The 15520-nt window shown below is 32.1% G+C and overlaps 2 protein-coding genes across 2 annotated transcripts; both read right to left on the reverse strand.

Annotated features, from left to right (window-relative positions):
- Window positions 1–444: 444 nt before the first annotated feature.
- On the reverse strand, window positions 445–9761 carry LOC141345568 (protein FAM219B-like). Its single transcript, XM_073850437.1, has 6 exons — window positions 9586–9761; window positions 7747–7834; window positions 7567–7660; window positions 5946–6020; window positions 5760–5802; window positions 445–3959 (listed from the first exon to the last, which is right to left on the reverse strand). Exons 1-6 carry the CDS (start codon window positions 9655–9657, stop codon window positions 3810–3812), a joined length of 522 nt encoding a protein of 173 aa, XP_073706538.1. The 5' UTR covers window positions 9658–9761; the 3' UTR covers window positions 445–3809.
- A 1594-nt stretch (window positions 9762–11355) lies between these two features.
- Window positions 11356–14756, reverse strand: LOC141345672 (cytochrome c oxidase subunit 5A, mitochondrial-like). The gene is made up of 5 exons (XM_073850557.1): window positions 14634–14756; window positions 14226–14342; window positions 13835–13956; window positions 11559–11709; window positions 11356–11475 (listed from the first exon to the last, which is right to left on the reverse strand). Exons 1-4 carry the CDS (start codon window positions 14695–14697, stop codon window positions 11596–11598), a joined length of 417 nt encoding a protein of 138 aa, XP_073706658.1. The 5' UTR covers window positions 14698–14756; the 3' UTR covers window positions 11356–11475; window positions 11559–11595.
- Between the last annotated feature and the right edge of the window lie 764 nt (window positions 14757–15520).

Below are 15520 nucleotides of genomic sequence, written 5' to 3' on the forward strand. Positions count from 1 at the left end.
GTGTGATGATTGTGTAATGTAATTGTATTATTTTACTGTTTTATTTATTGAAGAATATGTATGACTTCAGTTTTAGCTGATGAAGGCTTCATGTTGCATTTTTACTGCATTAAAAGTCATGCTCTCAAATGCATGAATCAAACAGTAAGCGACGCAGCAGCGGCCTCTAGTGCTCATGTTTATATTTGAACATTTATTGTTAGTTTTATGCGTTACATTATATCCATCCATCAGCTGTTTACAAACCACATCGCTTTGATCAACATACACATGACTAAGTACCTCTTTTTCTTTGCCCACACTGGAGACTAAATAAGTTCTGCAATATATGCAGAGTGTGTTTAAACCAAATACTATTAATACAAGATTGCTGGTAATTCGACAACATCTCTGGTATGACTACTTAGTAATACTCTGAAAATAAACACACTCGAGAAAACCAAAGAAAGTTTAAGTTTTTTTTAATTTCACAAGACGTTAAATACAAATAATACTGTTCTTGCAACAAAATAAAAGTCAATGCAGTTATTGCATACGGTAATAAAGTCAGTAACTGATCTGCTGTGGATACAAAGAGACAAAATATAGTGTTTAGTTGCATAGTGTTGAAGATTGTCCAGACTAAACACACACACACCGCTGTGACACAACATATTTATAATACTCAAGCAAATGCATATTTAGGGGCAGATAAAAATATACTTGGTTATGCAATTTTAAATACAAAATAACATCTCACCGCAGGCGTTTAAACTAAAGTAACAACTCACGTCAGTCTCACTTCATTTTATGAACAAAATGTTACATTTGAAAGTAACAGAATATCAGAGTAACATAATATCAGAGAGATCTAGTAAAGCTTAAGTGCATCCAAAAGCTGAAAAGAGAGAAAATATAATTTTTAAAAAAAAGTTTATAAACACTTTTCAAGAGTCCTGAACCTTCATAGCAGAGTAAAACAATGTGTACACACACACACACACACACACACACACACACACACACACACACACGAGAATGTAGTGTCATGTTTCTCAGTATCAGTAATACACTTCCCCAAACGCTGAGGTGGAGCATCATGGGTATTCTGTGTGTTTCAGATCCCACTTTCTTTTTCACTTCCTGTTCTGAGTTTTGAAATCATTAGCCGCCGTCTTGAGTGAAATGATGATGATAAAACATGGATGGCCAATGACAACACACGTGTGTGCATCTCATAAAACAATTACAAATCATATTTCACCCCAAAATATTACTCAAATGTTAATGTTGTAAAGCAAATGCGCAAAAGTAATACGTTTTCGTAAAATTACTTTTCAGTCAGTTCAAAGGCAGCTCAACCAATTTGCATGATTTATAGATAATTGACCAATATTATTTCCAAACATTACAGCAATGAGAATTATATCTTTGGCATTACTATGGAAGCCTATTTTTGCAATGGAATAAGAACAAAAAAAATTTAGTTGCGGATTTTTACTCTTGCCTTTTTTTCTTTTTTACAATTGTAGTATAAAGACTTGTCCAAACTGTGAGGAAAAAAAAGAAAAAGTTGCAATTATGTTTTAAATATTTACTTTGCAGTGGAAACAAAAAACAGAATCGCAAGATTTAAACTTAGAATTCAGAGGAAAAGAAGTGAAGATTGTCAAATATAAACAATTTCAAGTTTACATCTTGCACTTCTGTTTTTGTGAAATGCAATAAAAATACAAAACTGTGACATTTTAATCTCAATTATGACTTTTTTCTCACAATTACAAGTTTATAGCTCACAAATGTTCCCCTTTTGTCCCTGAATCCTCTGAATTTTCCTGATTTTTTAAAGGTTTATATCTTGTGTTTCTGATTTTTTTTGGAAAATTGTAATTTTAAGGACAAACAATTATGACTTTTTTCCTCAATTACAAGTTTGAGAGAAATCCTAAGTTTACATCACAAAATTCAGTTTTAACCAAAGTAAAAAGTTAATTGCCTTTGCCTTTACCTTTTTGTCATCACAACCACAAGTTAATATCTTGCAATTCGGACAGTTTTTTCTCAAATTTTTCGAAATTTTGTCTCACAAATTTTGAGTTTATATCTTGCATTTCTGTTTTGTCTTTGTCTGATTTGTTTTGTCACTGAATTTTAAGAAGAAAAAAATCCAAATTGTGAGAAATAAACTGAATTGTAAGACATTATCCTACAAATGGTAAACTTAAAATTCAGAGAAAAATGTCAGAATTACAAGATATAAACCATTCCGAGTGTAAATCGCACAATTCTGTTTTTGTCAAATGCAACCAAAATAAAATATTGTGACATTTTAATCTCCCAATTATGACTTTTTTTCTCTGAATCCTAAGTTTACTTCACACAATTCTGTTTTAAACAAAGCAAAAAGTTAACTGAAAAATGTAAACTTAGAATTCAGGGAAAAAAGTCAGAATTGCAAAATTCAATTCTGTTTTTGTAAAATGACATAAAAAGACAACATTTTAATCTCTATTTGAAACCTTTTTTCTTTTGACTTTTTTCTCTGAATGAAGTTAATATCTTACAATTCGTAGTTTATATCTTATCATCCTGACATTTTTCCTCTGAAAAAAAGTCTAAATTGTGAGAAAAAGCTAATTCTGAGTTAAGTCACAATTACTTGACAAAATGTAAACGTAAAATTCCGAGGGAAAAAAAAAAATGTAGAATTGAAAACTAAACAATTCCAAGTTTACGTCTTGCAAATAAAAAAGACATTTAAATTTCTAACTCAATTCTTTTTGTCTTTTTTTTCTGAATTCTGACAATTCTGTTTTTTTAACCAAAATAAAGTTAATTGTGCCTTTTTCTCTTATTATCTGAGTTTATATCTTGCGATTCTGACATTTTTCCTTTAAACGTGAGGAAAAAAAGTCCAAAATGTGAGAGAAAAAAAGGAATCGTGAGATAAAAGTTGCGCCTTTTTTCTTGCAATCACAATATATCACAATTCTGACCTTTTTCAGATATTTCTAAGGTTCTACAATTCTGAGTTTATATCTCGCCATTCTGACATTTTTCCTTTAAATTGAGAAAAAAAAGTCTAAATTGTGAGATAAAAAAAAAAGTTGCAAAAAGTTACTTAAGCAAAAATCTTTGCACACTTTTCTAGCAATTACAAGTTAATATCTCCTAATTCGGACTTTTTCAGATATTTCTAAGGTTTATATTTTACAATTCTGAGATTATATCTTGCCATTCTTGAATTTTTCCTTGAAATTGAGGGAAAAAAAGTCCAAAATGTGAGAAATAAACTTAGACTGTGAGAAAAAGTCTAAATTGTGAGATAAAAAAAAAGTAGCAAAAAATTACTTTTTTTGCAATAAGTTAATATCTCACAATTCTGACTTTTTTCAGATATTTCAAAGGTTTATATTTTACAATACCTTGCCATTTTAACATTTTTCCTCTAAATTTGAGGAAAAAAACTCCTAAATGTGAGAAATAAACTAAAAAAGAAGTCTGAATTGTGAGATAAAGTGTCACAATTACCTTTTTTTGTTATCCAGTGGCAGAAACAAACTTCCATACATTACTATAATGACAATTTGGGCTAAATAAACTTTTGAGGTGATATATGAGCAGTTCTCGGGTGTTTTCACGAGATACAGACAGCAGCAGGGATGTGATTAAATCTGATGCAGCTCAAAACTGGAAGTGTTTGGGATTTTGGCTACGAAGTGTAATTCTAGTAATGAGACTGAGGCTTAAACAAGGACTCTGTGGTCTTAAAAACATTGTTTCTGATCCATTCACACAGCACCAGCACCTCTGGCAGACGTCAGGTTGGATCACTGCACGCAGCAGGAGGAAACCTCAGAGCAGCAGCAGACGGAGGAGCTCAGGGCTTTAGGGGGAATCAGGTCCAGATCTTCATCATCAGGAATTTCATCCAGATGATATCCGTCCTTCAACAGCTGCCTGCTCAGGTCTGGATGCACCTGTAGAGAGAATGATGAGACATTGTTATCACTGATATAAAAATGTCTATGTAGCTATATATACACTGTAAAGCCTAAAATATGTTTTTTTTTTTTTTTTTTTGAACCTTAGACCAAAGTATTAGCTCGATCAGGCTTTTATGGCTCATATAGTCTGATATAGTGAGAATATGAATGGAGAAACTGCTCAGTTTTTCTTAAACTGAGCAAAAATATGCAATTTAATGCAGATGCTGATGTTTATACGATGAAATTCCGATGCAATAATGTGTCTTAGAAAGGTGAGATTGAATCGCAATGACCCTACAAAATGTAAACTTAGAATTTAGAGAAAAAAAGTCAGAATTGCGAAATATAAACTATTTCATATTTACATCTTGCAGTTCTGTTTTTGTGAAATGCAATAAAAATACAATTAAGACTTTCTTCCTCACAAGTTTACAATACACAATTCTGTATTTTAAACAAAGTAAAGAGTTAATTGCACCTTTTTTCTCACAATCACAAGTTAATATCTTGCATTTCTGAATTTTTTTGTTTCTAAATACTAAGAAAAAAGTCCAAACTGTGAGAAATAAACATAGACTGCAAAGTCTGAATTGTGAGATAACAAGTCGCAATTACCCTACAAAACGTCAACTTAGAATTCAGAGAAAAATATCAGAATAGCAAATTATAAACAACATCAAGTTTACATCTTGCAATTCTGTTTTTGTGAGAAGCAATGCAAAATGCAAAAAAAAATTGTGACATTTTAATCTAAGTTAACAGTTCCGTGATTTAACGACGTAAATAGTTCATTGCAGAGCTACGAGTTAATATCAAGCAATTCTGCATTTTTTAGTTTCAAATTTTTCTAAGGTTTATGTTTCACAATTTTGAGTTTATATCGCGCAATTCTCGCTAATTTTTTTGTCTCTGAATTTTAAGAATCAAGTCCAACTTGTGAGAAATAAACTCAAATAGGAAAATTAAGTCTGAATTGTGAGATAAAAAGTCACAATTACCCTACAAGATGTACATTTACAATTCAGAAAAAAAGTCAGAATTGCAAAACAAACATCTTGAAATTCTGTTTTGTGAAATGCAATAAAAATACTTTTTCCTCACAATTAAAAGTTTCTCACAATTCTGAGTTTTTAAAAAAAAAGTAAAAAGTTAATTGCACCTTTTTTCTCACAATCGCAAGTTAATATCTTGCAATTCTGATTTTTTTTAAGAATAAAGCCAAATTGTGAGAAATAGTCAAATTAAAGTCTGAGTTACCCTAGAATTCTCACACAACACACAATTCTGTGTTTTAAACAAAGTAAAGAGTAAATTGCACCTTTTTTCACAATCATGAGTTAATATCTTGCAATTCTGTATTATTTTGTTTCTAAGTTTTAAGAAAAGTCCAAACTGAGAGAAATAAACATAGATTGCAAAAATCTGAATTGTTACCTTACAAGATGTACATTTAAAATACAGAGAAAAAAAGTCAGAATTGCAGAATTGAAATAAAAAAATTAATTAATTAATTAATTAAAATGTAATCTTTAATCTCAAAAAAGATGCAATTTTAAACAGATGCTGATGCTTATATGATAAAATTCTGATGCAATAATTTGTCTTTGAAAGATGAGATTGAAATGGTACAAAATTAAACAATGCAATGCATTCCAATAGTGATTGAGAAATGATTTTCGATAGAATATTACATTCTGTATTAAATCTAATCAATGCATAACGGTTCACATTCAAACCCTGAATATTAAGAGAACTATCTTCCCATTTATTAAAACAGTAGTGTTAACTCACCTCTGCTGAGGAATATCCAGATGAACAATCCAGCTCTGCATCACTGATGAAATCAAACATCAAACCAATCAATCAGCACACACTTCCTTCTCTAAACAAAATGATTCATTTCTCTTTACTTAACAAAACCGAGTCCCTGGAATATGTCATCCTTGAGGTCAGGTATAGTTTTGATGGCTGGCGTACCTGTCTGAATCCAGTGAGATGAGAGAATCTTCTCCTGTCTGACTCAAGGCTGCGTATCCCTTATTGAACTTCACACTGCAGAGAGAAGAAGAGAAACACACAGATCAGTCTGGAAACAATATTCACACAGTCCACTGAAGAACAACAGTGTTTAAAGGGTCCTTCCCTCTTTTACAGGCGGTTTGTGTGGTTAAAAAGAAATAAAAGAAGGTTTGTTGAGTGTGAGCTGTGAAACACAGCCGCAGACTCACTTTAATCATTAATAACAGGACCTTCAGGAAACGAACCAAACGCTTTACTTTAACAGAGACACAGCGTTACGCTCCGTCTGACTGATGATCAATGATATAAAACAAAACACACAATATACGGATTTGCATTTCATACGCAGAAATAATATTTTAGTATCACTGATAAACTATTATAATTTATGCTAATAATTTGAATTAGATTTTATTTTTAGATTCTCTATTTCAGTTAAAGTCTTAATTTTGTTGCAGTTATAGTTGTAGTTATTTACCAAAAAAAGAACAATAAACATTAACACAAAATAATATTTTTAAAACTTAAAAAGCAACATTTAGTTTTTTTTTTAAATTTAGTCTAACTTGATTTACTAAAATAACTCAAACTGAAATAGAGTTAAAAAAATAATAAAATACAACAAAATCTTTAACCAAAAAAACTTAATATTGATAAAACCTATTTTATTTTCAATTATACTAAAATAACACTATTTTCATTGCATGTTGTAATTTTTTTGTTCTTTAACAGTTTGAGATGGGTTTCTTTTTTAAGTTTTCACTTAGTTTTATTTTTTTCAGCTAGTTGCCAAAGCAGCATTTAGTTTATTTTCATTTAGTTTAACTTGATTTACTAAAATAACTAAAGCTTAATAAGTTAATAAAAATTATACAGATAAAAAGAAACTAACAAAACCTTTAAACCTTTACCTAAAAATCATTTTAAAATGTTAAATATTGATAAACCCTATATTATTATTTTAATTATATTTAAAAAAAAAACACCATTTTTATTGCATGTTTAACAGTTTTTTAACAGTTTCAACTGGTTTTTTTTCTAAATCTAAGTTTTCACTTAGTTTTATTAATAAACTAAAACTGAAATAAGTTAATAAAAATGATATAGGTTAAAACAAAAACTAATAAAAAACAAAACACAACAAAATCTTTAAAACTTTAAAAAGAAAACGTTAATATTAAATATCAGTAAAACCTATACAACTATTTAATTTATACTAAAATAGCACTATTTTCATTGCATTTTTTGCCATTTTAAGTTTTTGTTCTTTAAACAGTTTTAACCATTTTTTGTTTTTAATTTTACTTAAAAAAAACTTTAGTAGGTTTTAGTTTGTTAATGGTTTTAGTTTGTTAATGATCATAATGATATGCAATTTAATGCATCTGTAAATTCACATGAATTGCACTGAGTTTTTTTTTTAAAATGCATTCATCCAATGCAATTCAAGTCACTATGCATGAAAGCATCTGCTAATGCATAAATGCAAAAATGCAAATATCTCTGTAAGCATGTTTTAAAATTCCCTCAAAATGATTCCAATCATCCTGAGCTGATATCAGGCTGTGATGAGACTCACGTCTTTGGTTTGTGTCGGGGCTGATGAAGCACAGGCCTCCCTGAGCCCAGTCCTCTCTTCTGTAGAGCTCGTCTGGCTGTGTCTCTGTGCTTCTCTGCAAACACAAATTCGTTTTTAATACATACCCAGGTTAAGAAATGAGTTTGAAGCAAATGAGTGATCTGAACTGTCAGTACTTACGGAGCTTGGAATGGAAAGCAGGAGCTTTGGACATGATATACGGCCCTCTCTTCTCCACCGCTTGTGGCTGATCACTGTTTTCAGCACTCTAATGAGCAAGCATAATTTTATTCATCAACACAGTGAGATAACTGACAAACAAAGGGTAGATTTCATATCAAAAGTTATTGCTAAAATAGTTCTCTCAAAACAATTGCATTTTTAGTTTACATACACCTTGATTATTTTAGGAAAATAAGAGGGATCATATAAAATGCATGTTATTTTTCATTTAGTACTGACCTGAATAAAATATTTCGTATAAAAGATGTTTACTTATAGTCCACAAGAGAAAAATATTTAAATTATAAAAAGTTTACATCCCGTTGATTCTTAATACTGTGTTGTTCCCTGAATGATCCACAGCTGTGTTTCTTGTTTAGTGATAGTTGTTCATGAGTCACATGTTTGTCCTGAACAGTTAAACTGTCTGCTGTTCTTCAGAAAAGTCCATCAGGTCCCACAAATTTTGTGTATTTGAACCCTTTCCAACAATGACTGTGTGATTTTGAGATCCATCTTTTCACACTGAGGACAACTGAGGGACTCATATGCAACTATTACAGAAGTTTCAAACACTCACTGATGCTCCAGAAGGAAAAAACATGCATTAAGAGCCGGGGGTGAAAACTTTTGCAATTTGAAGATCATGATAAATTCAACCTATTTTGTCTTCTGGGAGAAATGTAAGTATCTTCTGTAGCTTCTGAAGGCAGTACTAAATGAAAATAAATATGACATTTAGTCAAAATAAGACTGAATTCTGTTCAAATGTTTTCAACCCCACTTTTAATGCATGTTTTTCCTTCTGGAGCATCAGTGAGTGTTTGAACCTTCTGCAATAGTTGCATATGAGTCCCTCAGTTGTCCTCAGTGTGAAAAGATGCATCTCAAAATCATAAATTCATTGTTGGAAAGGGTTCAAATACACAAAAATGCTGGAACACTAAAAAATTTGTGGGACCTGAAGGATTTTTCTGAAGAACAGCAGACAGTTTAACTGTTCAGGACAAACAAGGGACTCATGAACAACTATCACTAAACAAAACAACACAGCTGTGGATCATTCAGGGAACAAACCAGTATTAAACTGCTGAACGGGGTCATTTTTTATAAATGATAAACTATTATTTTCTCTTGTGGACTATATGTAAAAAATTTTTATGTGAAATATCTTATTCAGGTCAGTACTAAATTAAAAAAATATAGCATGCATTTTGTATGAGCCTCTTATTTTGCTGAAATAATTAACATTTTGCAGATTCTGCAAGGTGTGTGTAAACTTCTTGTTTTAACTGTACTGTCACACACACCATACATTTGTATTTTAGTTCACATTTTGTGCAAAAACAAGAAAAATCTCTTTATTATAGTGTGTGTGACTTTATTATTTGATATAGCACGCTTACTTATAGTGCAAATTAGAAAGCCAGCTTCCTTGTTAGTTCAACTTATTTGGCTAATAAACTTGATTTCTGATTCTGACATCACATATGTTCTAATGATTTCATCAACACGAATTCAATGCACGTTCAAGGCTCGTATAGTGTTAAAACAGTTTGAAATCAACCCAAATTATCATTCAGAGAGACAAAAACATTGTTCAAAAATAAGATTAGCCTAAACTCTCCACAAAAACACAGATGACAGGATACAAACCAGAGTTCTGCTAGAGGATATTTATCTTCCTGAATATATGATCTTCATCTAAACGAGTGCTTAGTACGTTTCATTGTTATTAATAGAGTTTAATAACACAACAGATGATCAGAGACTGAGATCAAAATCCATGAAAATCACCTTCATCGCGGCTGAAGACTCGCGCTCGGACAGAAGAGTTCGCTGCTCTCGGGTCTCCATTGTGTCGCTCATGTCGGTGTTTCAGAATGAGAGTTTAAATGAGAAATCATGTCTTAAATCACACTCATGCTAACTCATGCTAATAGAGTTTAAAAACACTGCTGTAAACAGGGAGATTCTTCTTCGCCTGACGTGATTCACACATTCGGCTGATTCTGCGCGCTGCTGCCGCTCACAGGCGCTCCACCGCCACTGCAGCTTTATATTAGATACTCCTGGTGAAGGAAACAGCCAACTACACTGCTCAAGAATAAAATAAAGGGAAGACTTAAACAATACAATGTAACTCCAAGCCAATCACACTTCTGTGAAATCAAACTGCCCACTTAGGAAGTAACACTGATTGACAAATTTCACATGCTGTTGTGCAAATGGAATAGACAACTCAAGCACTCAATGGCCTAGGACCTACATACATTAATTTATGCTCACTGAATATAAACCCAACAGACAACTCAGATCACTAGGATCGAGTCAGTTAGTAATATCAAGGGTTCACACAAAACAAGTGGAATCCGCTTTTAGCTACTTTGGAATCAGCTTCCAGAAGAGATCAGATGTGCTAATACAAAACTCATCTGTTCAGTTGTGCATTTATTGAATGAGCACTGTGCTACGTCCGAACAGATTGCATTATTTTATGCATAATCATTTTTACCATTTTAATTAATTTTAAATCAATTTTTAAATCATTTTAAATGTTTTTATTGTTGTGATTATGATAAATTTTTATATTATGATTTTAATCCCTCTTATGTACAGCCCTTTGACTTACCATTGTGTATGAAATGTGCTATATAAATAAACTTGCCTTGCCTAAAATCCCGTTTTGAATCAAATGATTCGCGATTCACACTTTAAAGTCCTGTTCTGGATCAAATGATTCGACATATGCGCTTTGAATTCCCATTTTGGATCAAATGATTTCTGAATTGTTACTTTGTCTTTAGATTTAAATTTTTGTAATTTTGTTTTCAGAATTGTGATTTGTTTGGCACTTCTCGGCCACCGTACTCACACAATAAAAACATGATTTTTTAAAAATGTAAACAGAGTTACAAACATTTACAAAAGTTATATAGACATGTTTCAAAACACTTTGTGTTCATTTTTTTTTAAATTTCATTTTAGTCAGTGTTTTTTTTATTTTTTAAATAATCGTTTTTTTTTTAATCAATATTGTTTTTATTCATTTTAATAAGGTTAGTTATTTAGTTATTTTATTACATCACATTTAATATATCTTTTTATTATATTAAGGGAGTATTGATAAATATTAAGAGAGTTTATGATTAAAACAATGACAAATATCTGCCGTTCAGCTCAGATTTTCTTTAAAACTTAATTCAGGGTCAAAAAAAAATTGATTTAAGAGTTTACATATTTGTATTTGAAAAATACAGAGGAAGATATTCTTTTTTTTATTTTTTAAGTTTTTTAAAATAATTATTTCTTTTTGCAGTGCACGTAACATTTAACTTTATGAATTTAAGACTTTCTGCTCTGATTTATGACGTTTTTAAGCCTTTATTCGTAGAAGGGCGAATTAAGAGCCACAGAAACCTGCAAAATGATTTTTTTCTGATGGTGATGGGATTGCATTTTTTTTTTTTTTGCATTTTAATGTCTGAAATCTTTTATTAACTGAACAAACTATCATAATCTCTTGACAAATCATTCAAACACAAATAAAGAACACTCACACACTCATTCAGTATTGCTTCATTTATTAGGCCCATTATGTTTTATACAGGACGGGACTGAGTTTGACTTCCTGAATATCATACAGTGAGCAGAGAGGTAGAAAACCCCATCCAATTCACAAAAACCCTGAAACACAAACAGAAACACATCAGTACATGGGCAAAACTTGATGCATAAAAAAGGCAACAAAAAATGATAAAGGAACCAACTTGTTTATTAGCTGCTTTGAGGAATCTGTGAGCAGACTCAGACTTTATCGATGCCCAGCTCTTCTGGAGTGGAGATGCCCAGCTCCTGCAGCGTGGGTTTGAGCTCCTGGATTAAATACGGGTAGATCTCCTTATGAGGACCAGACTTATCCTGAGAAAAAAACGACAACAACACAGCGTGTGGAGCATGTTAATAACAACACTGACAAATATGACCCGGAACCACAAACATCTTAAGATATTAACTAAGATATTACTTAAAGATCATGTTTCATGAAGATATGTTGTAAATGTCCTAGCATAAATATCAAAACTTAATTTTTTTTTGATTAGTAATACTTCATTTGGACAACTTCTTTTTCTGCACACTCAGATTTGAGCTTTTTAAATAGCTATATCTTGCCAAATATTCTATCCTTACAAACTATACATCAATGGAAAGATAATTTATTTAGTTTTCAGATAAATTGAGAAATTTAACCCTTATGATTGTTTTTTTGGTCCGGGGTCACAAATAATTGACCTTCTGCTCCTCAGTGGAATAGCTTGTTCTGTAATTAAGCGTAAATGACCTTTTCAGTCTGAATGAAGATAAGAGTCCAGAAATAATACAGCGGCATTAGGATCTTCATGCCTCTGTGACCTCACTGCTAGTTACCTTTAATTAATAAGTGGTTGGTAATACTTTATAGATCAATAAAACCATTAAAGATGCATATGTTTATGAATGAAATAAAAGAATTGTTCACCCAAAAATGAAAAATGCTCACCCTCAGGCCATCCAAGATCAGGATGAGTTTGTTTCTTAATCAGGTTTGTAGAAATGAGTCATCAGTCTTACCAATGGATCCTCTAGGATGAATGGGTGCCATCAGAATGAGAGTCCAAACAGCTGATAAAAACAATAATAAACCACCAGCAATCCACAACACTCAGTTAACATCTTGAGAAGTTAACTAAAATACAAGTCCATCATCTATAATGACACTTCATCCAGTGAAAAAGTGGTCTGGACTGAATCAGGAGAGAAATCTGCACAGATCAAGCACCATTTACAAGCCAAAACAGCTTTAAACAAATATGTGACCCTGGACCACAAAACCAGTCATAAGGTTAAATTTTTACAAAACTGAGATGTATACATCATATGAAAGGTCAATAAATAAGCTTTCTATTGATGTATGGTTTGTTAGGATAGGACAATATTTGGCCGAGATACATCTATTTGAAAATCTGGAATCTGAGGGAGCAAAAAAATTTAAATACTGAGAAAAACACCTTTAACGTTGTCCAAATTAAATTCTTAACAATGCATATTACTAATCAAAAATTACATTTTGATATATTTATAGTAGGAATTTTACAAAAAATCTTCATGGAACATGATCTTTACTTAATTTCCTAATGATTTTTGGCATAAAAGAAAAATCAATAATTTTGACCCATACAGTTTATTTTTGGCTATTGCTACAAATACACCCCAGCGACTTAAGACTTAAGTTTTGTGCTCCAGGGTCACATATGTGACTGGGTATGAGATGTGAGAGACAACAGGAGATGGACTTTAACACTGGAGGAAGCATTATTACGGCTATGGACTTGCATTTTAGTTCAAAACATCTTAATGATGGATTTGTCTCAGCTTTTGCCTTCTCAATTATTATGATAATTTTATGAGCTGTTTGGACTCTCATTCTGACGGCACCCATTCAGTGCATTGGTGAGCAAGCGATGAAATGACACTTTTCAAACTCATCATCTTGGATGGCTTAAGGGTGAGCACACTTTTAGTTAACATCTTGAGAAGACAAAAGCTGAAACAAATCCATCATTAATCCATAATTTATAATAACGCTTCCTCCAGTAAAAAGTGGTCTGAATCAGGAGAGAAATCTGCACAGATCAAGCACCGTTTATAAACCAAAACAGCTCTAAACAAATATGTGGCTGAATTTTGATGTGAGAGGGACTTTAACACTGAAGGATGGATTTTTATTAAAATGGATTTGTTTCAGCTTTTGTCTTGTCCAGATGTTAACTGATGGACTGGAGTGGATTACTTGTAGATAATTGTGATGTTTTTATCAGCTGATTCAGACGGCACCCATTCACTCCAGAGGATCCATTGGTGAGACAGTGATGGAATGACACATTTCTACAAACCTGATGAAGAAACAAACTCATCCTAATCTTTCATTTCTGGATGAACTTTTCCTTAACAGAGACGCAAACGAAAGCATAAACTCATTTTCTAGCTGTGCGTTTGTTTCTCTCACTTTGACAGCTTCTAGGATGCGGATAGCACTGGCCAGATCATTCAACCGTCTGCATGCGCGCAGAGCAGAGTCCAGGATCTTTGGTTCTGGAACGAGGTCATAGCCGATCAGTGTGTTCATGCCTGAAGACAAAGTGGAAAAAATTTACATTTCCACAAAAATACTGTGCAGGCTGCAGCACAACTGTTTTCAACAATGATCATAATCAGAAATGTTTGTTGAGCAGCAAATCAGCTTATTAGAATGATTTCTAAAAGATCATGTGACACTGAAGACTAAGTAATGATGCTGAAAATTCAGCTTTGACCACAGAAATAGATTACAGTTTAACAGATATTCACATAGCAATATTATTTCACAGTTTTTACTGCATTTTTGAATGTAAAGTCACCTTTGCGGAGCTCCCAGGCATCCAGGTCTGGTTTGCTGAAGTATGTCACCCAGCGGGAGTCAAACTCCTCATCTGTCTCTACTTTGGCATGAGAGTAACATCTGACAGCCAGAGGAGCTACAAAACAGAAAAATATACATTTAGACTAAATTACTGTATCTACTGTACATGTGGGTCATTAGAAGGGCAAATACATACACACAGACACAAACACACATATATACAAATGTACAATAATAACACAAGCCCTTTTGACCCAACTAATGATAGGTCAGGTGCGTTACACTGTGAGCGCGACTCAATCTAATAAAACCAATGAAAGGTCATCGACGTTCTCAAACTCGCGCTGGGTTTTATGAGCAAATAAACCTTTAGGAAGCTAGCACACGGTCATGTGTGTTTCCATACCTGTGAACGAGGCTCGTGCTCGGGTCAGACTCCCGATACCGCGCAGAACCACTGCTGAAAACATCCCTGCTGCTGTGACACCGATGAATCGAACTTGCTCGTCCAAACAGGGCACGGCGCACGCTGATGACGCATGACGCAAAGCGGGATGACGCACCATGGAGAATAGCGGGCTTATTTTTTATTTTTTAAACTAAACAATGTTCATTATTTTATTTTTTTCCTCATACGATTATTATTTTCTTATTACTAACTACATGACAATCAATAAAGCAATAAATAATTAATTTGCCTTTTAGGACTGGGTTCGGATTTAAAACACATAACAATAGGAATGCGATTTAACAGGTTAAATCTAAATTCTGGGTTGATATTCATAGCTGGTTATCAATAAAAATGGAAACAATTTCTTCATTTGTTATGCAAGATATCTTCTTTTTTAAGTGTGATTTAAATTTTCTTTTTTTTTTCAGATGTTGTCAACTTTGTTTTATTGTTGGGTAAATATCATTTTCATGTAAATGGAAAAAAAATGTAAGCCCTCCTTTAATGTATTTCTTTCTGAGTTTGTAAAAATGTTTCAGAGTTTTAGGTACTTTATACATCTAAATAGAAAGTCTGAATCTCGTTGCCTCTCTATCTCCAAATATTTATTATTTTAACATACTTTATTTGATTGTTCTTTTTTCTTTTTCTTTACCCTTATTCTTGTTATGTTGTTGGAAGTATAATATTTATGTTGATTATTTATAGTATTTATGGTGGTTGTGCCTTATGTTGTTTTCTGTCTTATGTAGACATTTTCGCAATAAAAAAAGAAAATTAGTATTTAAATTTTTTTAAAAATAAAATTATATATATATATATATATATATATATATATATAT

This window comes from Garra rufa, chromosome 11 (genome assembly GCF_049309525.1).
Source record: "Garra rufa chromosome 11, GarRuf1.0, whole genome shotgun sequence".
Classification (NCBI taxonomy): Eukaryota; Metazoa; Chordata; class Actinopteri; order Cypriniformes; family Cyprinidae; genus Garra; species Garra rufa.